Source organism: Aphelocoma coerulescens, chromosome 3 (genome assembly GCF_041296385.1).
Source record: "Aphelocoma coerulescens isolate FSJ_1873_10779 chromosome 3, UR_Acoe_1.0, whole genome shotgun sequence".
In the NCBI taxonomy this organism is placed as follows: Eukaryota; Metazoa; Chordata; class Aves; order Passeriformes; family Corvidae; genus Aphelocoma; species Aphelocoma coerulescens.
Window position 1 is genome coordinate 84150931 of NC_091016.1, and position 14401 is coordinate 84165331.

A 14401-nucleotide genomic window follows, 5' to 3' on the forward strand; every position below is an offset into this window, starting at 1 on the left:
GTTGTGAATTGTCATGTCATTTCAGCTCTGACATTCCCACAGGAAGGCTTTTACCAGTCTTTGTGAATTCACTGTATCCAGTATGGAAACTGCTTGGTGTTTGACTAAACTCTGACTTTAAAAGCTAAAATAGATTCTAGATAGAGACTGTAGAGTTAGAAAAAAACAGTGGAGGAGTAGACTTGAAGACCATACATGGCAGAACTCCTGCGGCTCTGGCGCTTATGTCTCCCCTTTCATGTCTCAGACCCTCTCTTTGTTTCTGTTTGCTTAGGCTCATAGAAATGTTGGATGTTAGGGACCTCTGAAGGTCGTCTACTCCAGGCTCCCACTTGAAGTGCCAGTGTCCCCAACGCTAGATCAGGTCAGTCAAGGTTTCAGGTGACTCTTGGAAACACCCAGGGATGGAGATACCACCCTGGAATCTCCTTTTCCCTCTGTATTACTTAGGATATGCATAATCACACTAAGGCCATGTAATATGCAAGATGAAAGGAATAAAGAAAGGTGATGATGAATGGCAAGTATGACTTGAGTGAGTAATGAAAAAATAAGGAAAGGAGGTGCTTGAAAACTTGGATCTTGAAAGATGGCTTTAAAGTCTTGAGCTACTGTTGGTGTCATTGAGGAATGCCTCCCTGAATGTGTCCTCTTCTAAGACCAGCAGCAGTTTCATCCTAAGCTTCAGCATGAACAAATGCTTGGGAAGGCTAATAACTCTTTCATTTTAGTAATAGGAATTTTTGTGCAAGCAGGAGCCTTGTGTCTGTGTGGCATTTCTATTACATGAGTTAAACCCAAGAAGTAATACTAACTTTGTGGTGGAAGTGTCAGAACCTGAAGCTGCTTTGTGTGCATGAATGTTTTTGTAGGTAGTAGAGCAGATTAGAATATTTATTATTGGAAACTAATTCATGCTCTTTGGCAAGTAGCTCCATTATTCTAGGAAGTAACATGGGAAACCCATTACAGCCCCTAGTTTAAGAAACTAGTTTTTCTACTGGAGAAACTACCAAAATATAACACAAGCATGGCAAATGTGTGCGGTTTTTTATCCTAATAAGTATCAAGCTTACGAGCCTAGTGATTAATTTATAGTTTGAAGGTTATCTTTGCAATGAAAAGGGACTAAGCTTATGTGGTTTTGGTTACAGCTTGGATTAGAGATAAAAGAGCTTGAGTTTCTGACACGAGATCTCTTGACAAGACAGCAAAATATAGAGACCATCAAAGTTTCTAAATTTCGGGTCTTTTGTCATCTCTTGTCTTAATTTTCTATAATTCCAATGAAAGTCAAATATTCCTTAGGAATTTGTGTTCTAGAACAGCTAGCAAGTGTTGATTCTGACTTGTTAATGAAAAGAGTGAGATCTTATTTTTCTGGAAGTCTTAAAACACTTCATCCATTTAAAAGTATTTGTTTAACCTAATTTTTACATTTGCAGATTTTTCTGAGAAAAATATGAAATTATTGGTGTAAATTTGCAGGCCATTGTCAAAATTGGCTTTCAGCTGTTTAAAAGCTTTTCAAACATGATCAGTGTTTTACTTTGCTCCATTGTCTCAGAGTTAATATTAAGAACAAAGCATTTTCTAACTTTTAAACCAAAACAGAGCTTTCAAGATTAGTGTCTTTTTTTTGTTGAAAGGAATTATTTCCTGGTTTACATGGTTAAGGTTTTGACAGTATGAAGACTCTCACCTGAAAGTATGTTAATTTTTCACTTTAAACATGGGATTCTTTTACAGGTTCTTGAAAGTCTGTGGCTCTGAACTAGTACGTCTTGAGTTGTCTTGTGGCCATTTCCTCAATGAAACATGCTTGGAGGTCATCACTGAAATGTGTCCAAATCTTCAGGAATTAAATCTCTCATCATGTGATAAAATACCACCTCAGGCTTTCAACCACATAGCCAAAGTGGGCAGCCTGAAGCGTCTCATTCTCTACAGAACAAAAGTGGAGGTAGGAACAACTATTTCTAAACTTTGCAATAAATATTTTCAATCCTGATAAAGTTGGTTTTAGGTTTTGGTTTTTTTTCCAATAATGAAGAAGTAAATTAGAATTTTGAGTGTAAATTCAGAGGTAAATCCAGAAAATCCAAAGGTCGTTTCAAAAAACTTAGGATGGTTTTTTATTTTTAAAATAGCTTTTGGCCTGCATGTTTTAACTTGCATGTTACATTGGTGACTTTTCACCAGCTGTTTTAAGCAGTGTGGTAAAATTACAAATTTAATGCTCTTCTCTTATTTTGAAGTGTACTCTAGACAAACTATATTTGGTAAATCTAATTGTAAAATTATAATATTTAGTAATTTTCTTTAATTCACAACATTCTCTCCTTTAAAATTACTTGCTAGCTACTAGATTCCTACAGTCTTTGTATATTAGCAGCATTTGAGACACAGAACACAAATTTTTTGTAAAACTTTTCATTTATGGTGTAAAAATTACTTCTTTATACAGTTACTTGACTGCCCAGTTCAGAGTTGTTACTGCTTGCTGCAACACATTTCCTTTCTAGGATGTAATAGGTTTGTGTGCTACAGCTGAGAAGTCTCTTGTAGTTTGCTACATTTTACACATGTTGTATCCTTGTAAATTCGGGATTTTGAATCAGAAGAATTCCATTCCCTCTCAGTAGCTCCATTACTCATATGTTACAACCTTACTACTGTGGTTTACTTGGAAGCTGTCATACATGTACTTCTGTTGCTGCAAAAGGTGCTCCAAAATGGGGAAAGCCCCATGTCTCTGCAGGCTTTTTCCTGACTTCTAATCCTAGATTAAACATTTTAAGAAGAGTTTGGTTGTGTGTGTTACTTGTGCTTGTGCTTTTCGTACACAGAAGCCAGGTTGTGACACTCGATTGTGTGGGGTCTTAATCTGTAGTGTAATAAAAGGAATGAAGCTGGAACAGTAGGTTCTGTCAACCAGATGTGCAAGGGACATCTGAAATTAAGAGTGCCACATTGCATTCATAAGCAGTTCCCACCTGACGTGTGTTAGACTCAGCTGGGTCTTGTTGTCCTTTATTTGGTGAATCCTCGGTACGTTTGTGCCCAAGGTCTAGCTAGGTGTCTGTAATGGTGAGTGATAACACAAGGTAGGTAGATTAAAGGGTAGACTACCTGGGATGATTGGTGCTTACTGTGGGGTTTGCAGTGGAGTGTGCAGTCACTGTGAAGCCAGTGCCCCTCAGTAACTTGTTACTTTGTGGTAGCTGCTCTCTGTATTGAAGCAATTATTATTTTCTTGAAGAAGCAAATTGGTGAGCCCTGCATTTTTTGAATAGAGCTGAATTGGTGCCTTGGGTGTATCTGTTCTGTTTCTACATTACTAGTCTTTCTGTTAATCTTGGATTAAGCTCCTTTATTTCATTTTGACCGTTGGCTCTTACTCACAAAGCTTTTTCAGATCCAGGAAAGATCATTGTATCAGAGGTAGTGGTTGTATAATTTTATTATTTTCTACTGTTGATTGATTGGAATCTTCTTGATTCTACTCAGGTAACTTCTGAAGTTTGAGACTTCATGCTTGTAATAGTGCAGCAGATGAGATGTACTCTGAAGTGATTGGTAGCTGTCATTCCTCTGCTATTGCTTTGCTGAGCAGAGCTTGAAATTAGATTGAATGTAGGTGGTAAAGATTTCCTGGCTTTGAAGCCATTAAATTGTGAAGATTCACTTCTGCCTTTCACGTGTATGGACATGCCTCTGCTTGTAGCTGACAAGAACATTCATTCATAATCAAGTTTATCTAAGATTGCGCTTCCATTTTATGCATAATTATGAGCAAAAGGCACTATTCCTAACAAACAGTGGAAGAGAAATTTCTGGAAATTTAAATAGGTAAATTGGAGATGATGCTTATGTGTTACTTGTTAATATGAAGCCACTTAACAATATACATTGTGCATCACAGGTCAAAAAAATAAAAGGAAAAGAATGAAGATATAGCATAGGATTTGAATTAGAGCATTAGAGCTGTGACAAAAGTCACAGATTTGGAGAAATAACATTATCTTTCTCAACATTAGCTTCTCTTAGTGCAAATCTTTGGTTATCTGTACAAATAGGCTGCCATTCCTTTCGTACTTTTCAGCTGGTACAGAAATGCTTGTTAGTAAGTGGTGGCTATATGCAGAAAAGGATAGATTGATCAAGCATGCTGTGAAGTGATTGAGACTTCTCTAAAACTTGTCAAGGAGTGGTAAGTGTTCGTGATTTTTGTGAAATTTGTACTGCAGTCTTCATTGTTGGAGCTTTTAAGGAGCAAACAGAGGAACAATGCTAATGATTAATCAAGAGCTTGGCATTGTATTGTTGCCAATGGATCTGCTCAGTGAAAAGAATCTGAGGCTGTGAATCCACTAAGAAAAAACTGCAAACTGATCACAAGTATGTGTTTATTACGAGAAAGTAAGGTGAGAAGAACAGAGCTGATATGGTGTTCTGTTAAAGTTCTGTCTCAAAACCCAGGAAGAAGAAACCAAAAGAAAAATCTGTTCACATCATTTAGCCTGTTTTCCTAAATAATTTGGTGGCTTGCTTTTTTTTCCTTAAACCAAGCAGTATTCAAAATAAACCACAAAATTTTCATGTGTTAGAGCACATCTGGGTGAATAGTACAACTTTTGCTTTTGGTAGTGGATTTGGACATGATTAAATAACATAGGAATAGATGAAGATCCTCCATGCTCTTTGTCAATATTTGATAATGCTGTTTCTGGTGTTGCTTTATGGTTAATAAAAAATACAGAATTAACATTTTAATAAAAGAAATGGTATTTCTCCCATACACACCCTCAAGTACCTACCCAGATACAGGATTTTGTTACGCAGTCTAAGTCTTGCTGTAGCCTTTCCCTTTACTTTTTTGCCTTTTAATACTAAAAAAGGAAAAACGTTCTTTCAGCATCTAAATTTAAAGTATTTGTTGTACTTTTTCCATGTATATGATTACTGTGACACTAATAGAGAAGTTCTAAGGAAGCGCTCTGCAGAAAATTGACTACTGTTAATGATTTTTTTAGATGCATAGGTTTTGAGGACAGTGGAAACTTAATAAAATTGATAATGTTATGTTGTCTGAGCAAGTGTAATTACAGTTTCTTCTTATTTTAGCTATTTTCTTTGAATAGGTTTTGTATTTAAAAATGTTGCCATTGTCTCTGTAATCAAAGCTCCAATTTTTAAGTATATATTTTTAGTGAAATGGGCAATGCTGGTGTTCTGCTACTTAGTGCACTGCTACTTTGGAAGATTGCTGTACCATCTGGAGGATGTTGTATTCTTTGGTCCTAACCCTGCTGATTCTTAAGGCCATATGTAATGTTATTTCCTTGACATATTGAGTGTGAGGTTGTGTGTATAAAATTGTTTTCAAACCTCTGAATTGAAGCTTCCAATGCCTTTGAATTATTTCAACCTTTCTGTTAGAAGAAGGGAAGTCCAGTGACTTCCAGTAACTCTTTAGTAACTAAAAATCTATATATAAAAGAAGTGTCCTGCCTGGCTATACTCCTCCCCACAAAATGTAGCTTATTTTTCCAGCACTATAAGTTCATTATTAAAGGTTGTTTGATTATGTATGTGCTTGAATAATTTGTATCTTGCTTTGAGAAACCAATCTCAACTTTTTATAAATGTAATTTCTTTGTCCTGAAGACCACTATTGTATTTGTGGGATTTTTGTGCTGGTGTTTTTGGTATTCACTAATACATAACTCCTTCATGTTTATTCATTGAGAATGTATTCTCAGCATAACTTAAGCCCTTGTTGGCATTGATAAATTTGAAAAATACAATAAACAGTGGTATTACTGTCTATGTCTGGCCCTGTGGGCTCACACGTGTGCCCGCACAAACGCACGGCTAGCTTCAGTATAAAGTCGGCAGCAAAGAGATGGGAAGGGTCTTTTGTGGGGGTTCCAACAGGAGCATTTATTGCTTCTACACTGACCAAGGTTACAGGGGCAAAAGCGAGAACAACGGCGAACTCAGGGGTTTTATCTGGGGGCGAGGAAAAGGCGGGACTAGGGAACGGGGACCAATGGAGAAGATCTGGGGGAGGGACAAGGGGTAGAGGCCGACAGCCAACCGGGGGAGCTAAACTGGGGTAGGTTACTGTAACAGGACGATGCATCCTGGCAGGAGCCTTTCTTCTGGTCACCCTAACCCTGAGCAGTAAGTCTCTGGCACCAGAGACTGTCTTACCAAGAGCTCTCTGTCCCCTGTGCCACAGGCCAATCGGCCACCGCACAGTGGAAGTATTATTGTATACAGTAATTGGCAATGCATATCTTTATCCTTAAGCATGGAATTGTCTTAATTTAATGCTTACTGTGAAGTATTTAGTCCCTATAAATAATGCAGCCAAAATTGTATTTTAAAGACACCAAAGCCACAATTACAGTAGGAGAACTTGTCAGTCTTCTTATTGATGGGTGTAAATTTTAATGTAAGATTATATATTTCATGTTGCATGACATTCTGAAATCTTTCTAATGTGTAAAGAAAAAGTTTTTAAAGTTTATATTTGAATTATATTTGAGATACAAAATCAACTAAATTCAAAACCAATTACAATGGACAAAGGATTTGGTTTTTCACACATTTTAAAGCAAGTTTTGTATTTATAGATTCTATCTCTGACAATTTTGACCAAAAACAAATGTGGAACTTGGGCAGCTGTGAGAGAGGACACTGGGAATCTTGGATACCAAAAAGAAGCAGAAGAATTGTAGCAGTAATTTTAGCTCTTATTTTCTTGTGCCATGAGCAATATAAGTTAATGCTGCCATAAAACTGTTCTACAGAGTTTTCAGAAATAACCTGTTATGGCTCATATCATACTTTTGAGAGCTATTGTTTAAAGGGTTTTCACTTTGGACAAAATTCCATTGGCTTAGGTATGAATCTTTAGGATGAAGAGTTGTAAGCAAATAGTGGGGAAAAAAAAAGTTGAAAGGCTCTAGCTGGAATGTGGATTCTTGGAATCAAGTTGAGTCAATGACAAATAATCATGTGATACAGGGCCTTGATGGTGCTTTTTGATTTCATGTCAGGCTGATAGGGTGGAATTTGGTTGTTTGAGCCTGTAACGTGAAGTGAGGGGGAAGAATGAAGGTGTAAAACAGATTTGCAGACATAAGGGAGGACATAATTTGACCAAATAAAGCAAAACCAGAATACAGTAATTTAATTAACTGCAGAGACTATTACTTTCATTGAATTAATTCAGTAATTGCTGTGTTGCTGTGTCCCAGTCTCTGCTGTGCCCCTGGCACTGCCAATTAGCTGTAGAGAACAAAAAGGTGCCCCTGTATATTCTGAATCCCAGTTTGCAAATTATACTGGGTCTGTTTCTGAGGAGCCAAGTTGTTCTGACTTTTGAAAGGCTACACCTGCATTCAGTAGTAAGTCTCATTCCGCCTTGTTCTTCTCTTACCTCATACTTATAAGTGTTCATATTGCAGCAGCTTTTTAAAACATGTTGTAAAGTTTTGGAGACAGAAGTTTTATCATTGTCTCAAAAATCATATCTCAAAAATGATCCTGTAATCCAAGTGCATTAGGGGAAGACAGGAAGCTGATTTTTAATAAATACATTTCAATTGTTTCCCTTTTCATCATGTTTCTTTCCATGTTGTATCTTGCAAGGTGATAGCTGATGGATGCTTGAGGGAGAATAGAATTCCTGTTCTAATGCCAGCTTTTACTGTGGAGGGAAATTATTTGCTGCCATGTTTATTTTGAATCTATAAATGAAAATTGTTTGCATTACTATAAGAAGGTATCACTCAAATACACTTGTGATTGTGGTATTTAAGGACAGGGTGGGGGGCTCATCCCAGAAAGGGACTGGGTCCTACATGTCTTGACAGCGTTTTTCAGTCAGGTTGGAGATGCCAGCTGAGCTGGAGCCAGGTGGTCTGGGCTAAACAGTTTCCAGAAGTTCCTTCCCACACTTAGCTCTTGTGTGATTCTCTGATTTAGTGCTGATGACACTAACTGAGGACTTAACCTGGGAGCTTTTTTCTCCTGATCTCTGACCGGGACCATGGCCAGTTACAAGGTGCACGGTTTCTGTATGCCACACTTCTTCCATCAGTAAAATTTGTGTAGTAGCAACTCACTCATTTTATAGCTGTGGTATGAGGATAAAGAAGGCTGAGATTCTCTGACATGTGTGGTACTATATAGGATACTCTGTACAGGGGTGTGTGTGAGGACTTGAAATACTGTACATAACAGGCTTTTCTAAGTTGCAGGAAGTTCAGTTTGTTACAAAGCTTTACCTTTTTTCCTCTGGAAAATTTGAGAAAAGGATTGTTAAAGCTTGCTTAAGAGGTATAATCATTTCTGGGCACAAAATGGTTGGATACTTGCAGTGGATATCTCTGTCTGGGACTACATAGGCATCTTGTTCTTCCAAAAGGCCACAAAAACTACCTTGTAAAGGGTGAGGTGATCACTTCTATTTGTTTGCTTATGAAATTGCTTGGGGAACTGAAGGACTTAAGCATTAAATAAATTTGGCCACCATTTAGTTCTAATTTGATATATGATTCCCTGCCAGTTTCTATAACTGACATTTTCTGTAACATTTCATTTAGCTGAAAATTAACATATAGAGAAGTGAAAGCAGACCAAAAGAAGGTGAACAATTTGACTAGCTGTGTAGACCTCTAGATCCAAGTTTAGTTTCAAGAAATGTTATATTATGTATTTTGTATGTTATTGAACGTTAGTGTACTATCCCCAGATGTGGGTTTTTTTCTGTAAAAAATAAGCTACTGAGAATAGGTATTTATCCTCAGAACTCAAAATCCTGGAAGTAGTCTAAAGATGGGTATTTTCTGGGCAACCAGCAGGTATGAAAACTTCTGAAAACTAAGGCTAGTACTTTATAATTATCTAAAACTAACTTTGTGGGTTTTTTTAACTGGTTAAACCACTGACTCTTACATGTTTATAAGCATGCATCTCATCTCTATAGATCTCTCACAGTACCTTGTATCTTTAGCATAATTGTTGTGAAGTATCATAAACCAACAAGTCCGTAAGTGAAGTTATCTTGATGCCTTAAAATAATGTGTGGGCAGGGAATGAATGGGAGAGGAAATAATCCTGGAATCATGTTTTACACTTTCTTTGTTGGAGCAGATTTAGATGAAAATTGTATTTCACCATTACTCTACATCTGGTTTTCTGCATTATTAATGTATTACATTCTTCTTTCTGTAAGAAAAAATTGCTTTTGGGGACTACTGCAGCATGATTGTAGGTTTTTAGATGCGGAGGTGTGATACCTTGAAATTCACTAAGTAGACCTTTTTTGTACTTACAGGCAATATTGGTTTGCCCTGTTGTACCTTCCAAAAGGCATAGTTTAATAGAAGTTTGCAGAATTCTGGCTTCGCATCCAAAGAGGTTTTTAATCGTTGTGGTAGAACAGCACATGCCAAGTAATTTCTGACTTAGTTCTTTCACAGACTGTGCCAAGAAAATCCCCTCACCCAAACAGTTGATTTTTGTCTTTCTTCTAGTGCTGTATAATGCCAAAGGGAGGAAAAAATAAGTATTGTGAATTTTTAATAGATTTTTAATTATTTTTGACAGTCTTGACAAGATCATCTTTTACATTTGCATGGGGTGTTTGTAATTACAAATATTTATAGCAATAGTGGCACTCAGATTGAAATAGAATTGGCTTCTTCTGAGGATTTCCTTGGTTGGTTGATAGTAAAAACTACCTTTTTACTACAGGTAGTTCTAGTACGCTAAAACTTTTTTTGGTGTGGTACCTATTGTTGGGGTTTTGGGAGTTCCCCTTCTGTTTTCTTTTTTTTTCTCTTGAGGAATTTTTCCCATATATGTTGCTGGGGTGACAAATTGCTGGGTGCTTGGGAGAAGCAAAAGACCTGGCCACAGAGGGAGGGGTCCAATGGGTTACTCTCTTTCACCTGGGCTTGTGGGCTGTGGTTCTCGGCGTTTGGACGGAGAGAGAGGCTGCCGTCATGGTGGAGAGAATTCATCAGCACTGCAGGCTTCTGCTTTTTCGGCTGCCTTCCTTCTACTGTGAGTGGAACTTGCTCACTGGAGTGGCTGTTGCACTGGGACCCTAACACCCCACCTTACTAAAAGAGGGACCTGTTCCCCATCTGCTCGGGTGCCTCAGGAAAAACCTCGGGGCTCCCAAGCCCACCTTTCCGTGCCCCGCTGGGAGCCGGGCTGCGGCCGCCCTGCCCCTGCCGTTGCTTTGAGCCTTCGCTACTCTGTAGCCCCGCACGCCCTGCCTGCCCAGACCTCTGGGGGGTTCCTGCTGCAGCTCTTGAGTTTGATACATCCTGTCTGCCACCCGGGATTTGTGCTCGTCCCTGCCATTCCAGTCTGCCATTCCAGCCTGCTGTTCCCGAGGGTCCGGCCGGACACCAGGATCGGCTGCCCAGGCGTTTGTGAGGCTTTTGTTCCATCCCTCCCCAGGATCCCAGGGCACCAGTGCCGCGTGCTCCCCGAGCTCGCTCCGGAGCGCCCCCTGCAGCCGCGGGGGAACCATCGCACCTGCCCTGCTCACCGGGAGCCGCCAGCGATCCCTGCCGGCTGCGAGCGGAACTGCACCTGAGGGGAAAGGGCCCGACAGCCGAGAAGGCTGGGACTGGGTTTGGGATTGTTTGCTGTTACTGCCATAGTTACTGCTGTTTGTTTGACTGGTTATACATTAGTAAAGAACTGATATTCCTATTCCTCATATCTTTGCCTGAAACCCCTTAATTTCAAAATTATAATAACTCAGCGGGAAGGGGGTTGCATATTTCATTTCAAGGGAGGCTTCTGCCTTCCTTGGCAGACACCTGTCTTTCAAACCAAGACACCTATGAAATACTACTTCACTGGCTCACTGCTTAAGATAGATTGATACATCAACTATTTGAAAATACAGTTTAATTTAAAAGCAGCAAGTAGCACTCATGGTGTGTGTGCTGAAGTCAGAGATGTTTTGAGCTAATCTGTTCCCACAGTTGTGTGTTTCTCTGGGTGAGTCAGCCAGTTCCAACATCCCATGCTGTAAATTTAAACCTTTTGGGAACAAAAGGGAAGCTTCTGCCCAGATCATGAACAGAGGAGCCTTTCTATACAGCTCTAAGAATGTTCTGATTTTTCTGCTAAAGAATCAGCTTCTGAGAATTATGGATGTGATTGGTGGGCTTGAGAGAGACAGAGATTTCATTGGCCTGGCCTTAGTCTGCAGTTCTCAAGTTCTTCTTTCTTTCAGTATCTCAGGTTCCAAGAATTTTAAGGAATTCATTCAAAAGTTATTGACTTAGATAGTTTTTAGGAAGACAGAATACTTAGAGCACCTTGCAGAGCTACCTCCTCATTACCACCACATTTACCTCTCCTTGTTGAGGCAGGGCTGTGGGGTGGGTATTGAAGGAAATACTTTCCACTTGTAACTTGGATTTTTAATGCTAAAAATACAAAATTAAATCCTGCATAATTCAATTTTTGCTTCAACAAAAAGGTTAACTGGAGAATTAGTAACTCTGATTAAAAGCAAGCAAGGGAAGGGAGGAAGCAGTCTTTAATTATCTTAAGATAGTCTTTAGATTCCTTTGTCTTAGCAGTAACTTCACTGAAAAACTTGAAGAAAAAATTGCAGTAGACTAAAAGTCTTGTAAAAGATTTAGGCTCTTGTTTTATTGAGGGGCTGGAAGAATTCCCAATTTATCTCAAAGTTCTTCTGAGAAGAGGAAAAAACAACCTGTTGTTTGTCTCCAGTAAAAAAGTAACAAATTTTAAAGTATCTTTAAAGATTTATCTATAGAAAGTTAATTAAAAGCTGCAGACTATTTCTTCCCTAACCCAACCCAAAGCAAAACTTTGTTGTTTTTCTTAAGCTCTTCCTTTAATCTTCCAGAGTCACACTGTGGTGCACTTATTTTCATACCTTGTATGGCAGTGCAGCTGTTACGTGATATTATAGTGCATAATTTGTATTTTTTTAACCCTTTTTATATTTTTTTTAATCTCTGACTGCTTGACAATGAAACTGCAATGAGTAAATAGTCAAATATTCAAAGTGCATCTTTCACAGGTGAGTCCCATCTGCCACAGACAGAAGGGCTTTCTGTTTGAACAGACATTGAGCTCAAGCTCAGTTGGATGCTTTCTTTATCATAGTAACATCAGAAATGATTTGTGCTTTCTGCTGGATCACGAATGTAAAAAAGTCCTGAAAAAAGTCAAGCAAGATTCAGTCTTACCAAGTGTAATCCTCTGGCATCAGTGTTTGGTTTCTCTGCTGGTGGGTTGTCTGTTCAAACCAGCAAGGCTTTTGCAACATCAAAGTCAAAACCTGTGTGATGGCCAAGGCCTTTACAAAGACAGGTAGGATACAATTTAGTCCAATATCACCTATTTATTTGAAGTATACACAGCACATAACTGTCTTCCAGTAGGTATTACTGTATGTATCCAGGCATGCATTACAGAGTGGAGGACTTTGATGTTTGGGCAGACCTGTCACCTGTCTTCTGTGGAGTAAAGTAGGATTTCAAGTGGTAATCTCATCTCTAGTTCAAGCCAGGATCAGCCCTGTTGATGTCCTTTTTGACAGACATTTGTTCTACCAGTATATAAAGATTTCAGAGAATCTTCAGACCATCTTCCCTTTTTCTGAGGTTTATGACTCACTACTATGCCCTAAAATATTTCTGAAATCTGCTCTGTAATGTTGTGTTTAGCAGCGCTGTCATATCCTTCTGATGAGTTTGACGTCAAAGTCTTCTCTCTGAAAGCAACTTCTTCACTGTATGTTTTCCTCATCTGAAAACATCTTTCCTGGGAATGGAGGATTGGGCAGACCATTTTATTCACCCACTTTGAACTCTTCCTGTTGTCTGTGGTGTCTTATAAAAATTGATTGTTTTGGTAGGTTTTGGTTTGGCTTGGATGGCATAAGAAATTCAGACTACTGAAGCCATGACTCCACAAAGCAAAAGTAAATCTTACCTAAAGTTTGTTTCCAGAGTGTTTCTTTGTTTTAGTGTATTTTCGGGTTTTTATAATCATCCACTCTTCTCTCAGTCACTGTAAAAGGGAGCATGTATGAAGCTAAACTTTGCCTTTGGTTCAGGGGAAACTCAAAAAATCTCCAAACTATACATGTCTTGGCTAGTAGGCTGAAGAATGTTGTTAGATGTCTTTGATGTTGTTAGACAGTCTTTGATTTGACTGTCTATGCTTGGCCAAGAAAGTGAAGTTAGACTCCAGGTTAAGGCTTGCTGATCCGGAGTTTAGGTGGCCTCTTAGCTCTTCCTGTGAAGCACTTTAACATTTGGAAGTTGGCCTGTGTTACAGCTCCAGGATTGTGTGATTGCCTTGCTGATCTCCTTTGCTTAAGTAGAGTGTTGTCGCTCATGTTGTTGTACTGACAGATGGCTCGACACAGACAGGTTATTACAATGATAGTCCTTCTATATGTAGTGCATATGGATTCTGTGAGCTGCCATTCTCTCCTGCTATTTTCATGTCTTTTGCCACCTGGGTTCTCAACTGACTGAGACACAGCTAGGCATGCACAAAGGGTTTTTTCTTCTTACATGACATATGCAAAGCCCACCTCAGTTACAGAAGAACAGACACTGCGTCTGAAGGAAATCTGGTTTGCTGTGTGTGGGCATGTATGCGCCCCAGAAGAGGAATTAATATAGCCAGTGAAATGAATGTTGAGTATGTAGTTGTTTACTCTTGAGCTTGACTTGGCATGATTTCTGATGGTATGACATGGTGTTCTACCAAGCTCCCTTCTATTACTCAGATTTCTAGTGGGTTTTTTTTAAGTTGTTTTGGTTTTTTAAATAATGATTTAAAATAATAGATTGTGAAAAGACCTTTGAAAATGTGGACTCGGTGCATGTCAGTACAGGAAGGAGTGTCTTAATAAAGAGAGGGACTAAAAGGTACTCCGAGAGCTCCATGACATTCCTGTTCATGTTAACACAAGGAGCTCAGTTGTCTATGAAGATAACTATGAATACTAGTCTTCCTCTCTATTTCACCCCTCTCTGAAGAAGCATGGAATTGATTCCACATCGTACAAGCTATTCAGAGTGACTGTTCACTTTTATACTGCTTGTGTCAATTAAGGAAAGAGATTGCTGTTTCCCATCCTTTCAAGCCAGTGTTTAAATTCCAGTCTGGAAACCATTACTAAAAAACTTGGTAGAATGCAGCAGTATATTCAGCTTTCCTGTGGAGTTATCTGAATACCTGCAGAAACCTTGTTTGGAGCTCTGTGTGCAGTCAGAGACTGATCTGTTTAGCTCCGATATGTAAGGTTTGCAGACAGCCGTTTGGGGATTTTGCTTTTAATTTGTGCGTCTGGGTAGGT

General features: G+C 38.9%; 1 protein-coding gene across 4 annotated transcripts in view; it reads left to right on the plus strand.

The window, feature by feature from the left end:
* The window catches only part of FBXL4 (F-box and leucine rich repeat protein 4), a 64510-nt gene that overhangs the window by 30842 nt on the left and 19267 nt on the right, over positions 1-14401 (plus strand). For all 4 annotated transcript variants that reach the window (XM_069011096.1, XM_069011098.1, XM_069011099.1 and 1 more), the window contains one exon: positions 1750-1963. In XM_069011096.1, the coding sequence (XP_068867197.1) occupies positions 1750-1963 (214 nt within the window). The remainder of the gene's footprint in view (positions 1-1749; positions 1964-14401) is intronic.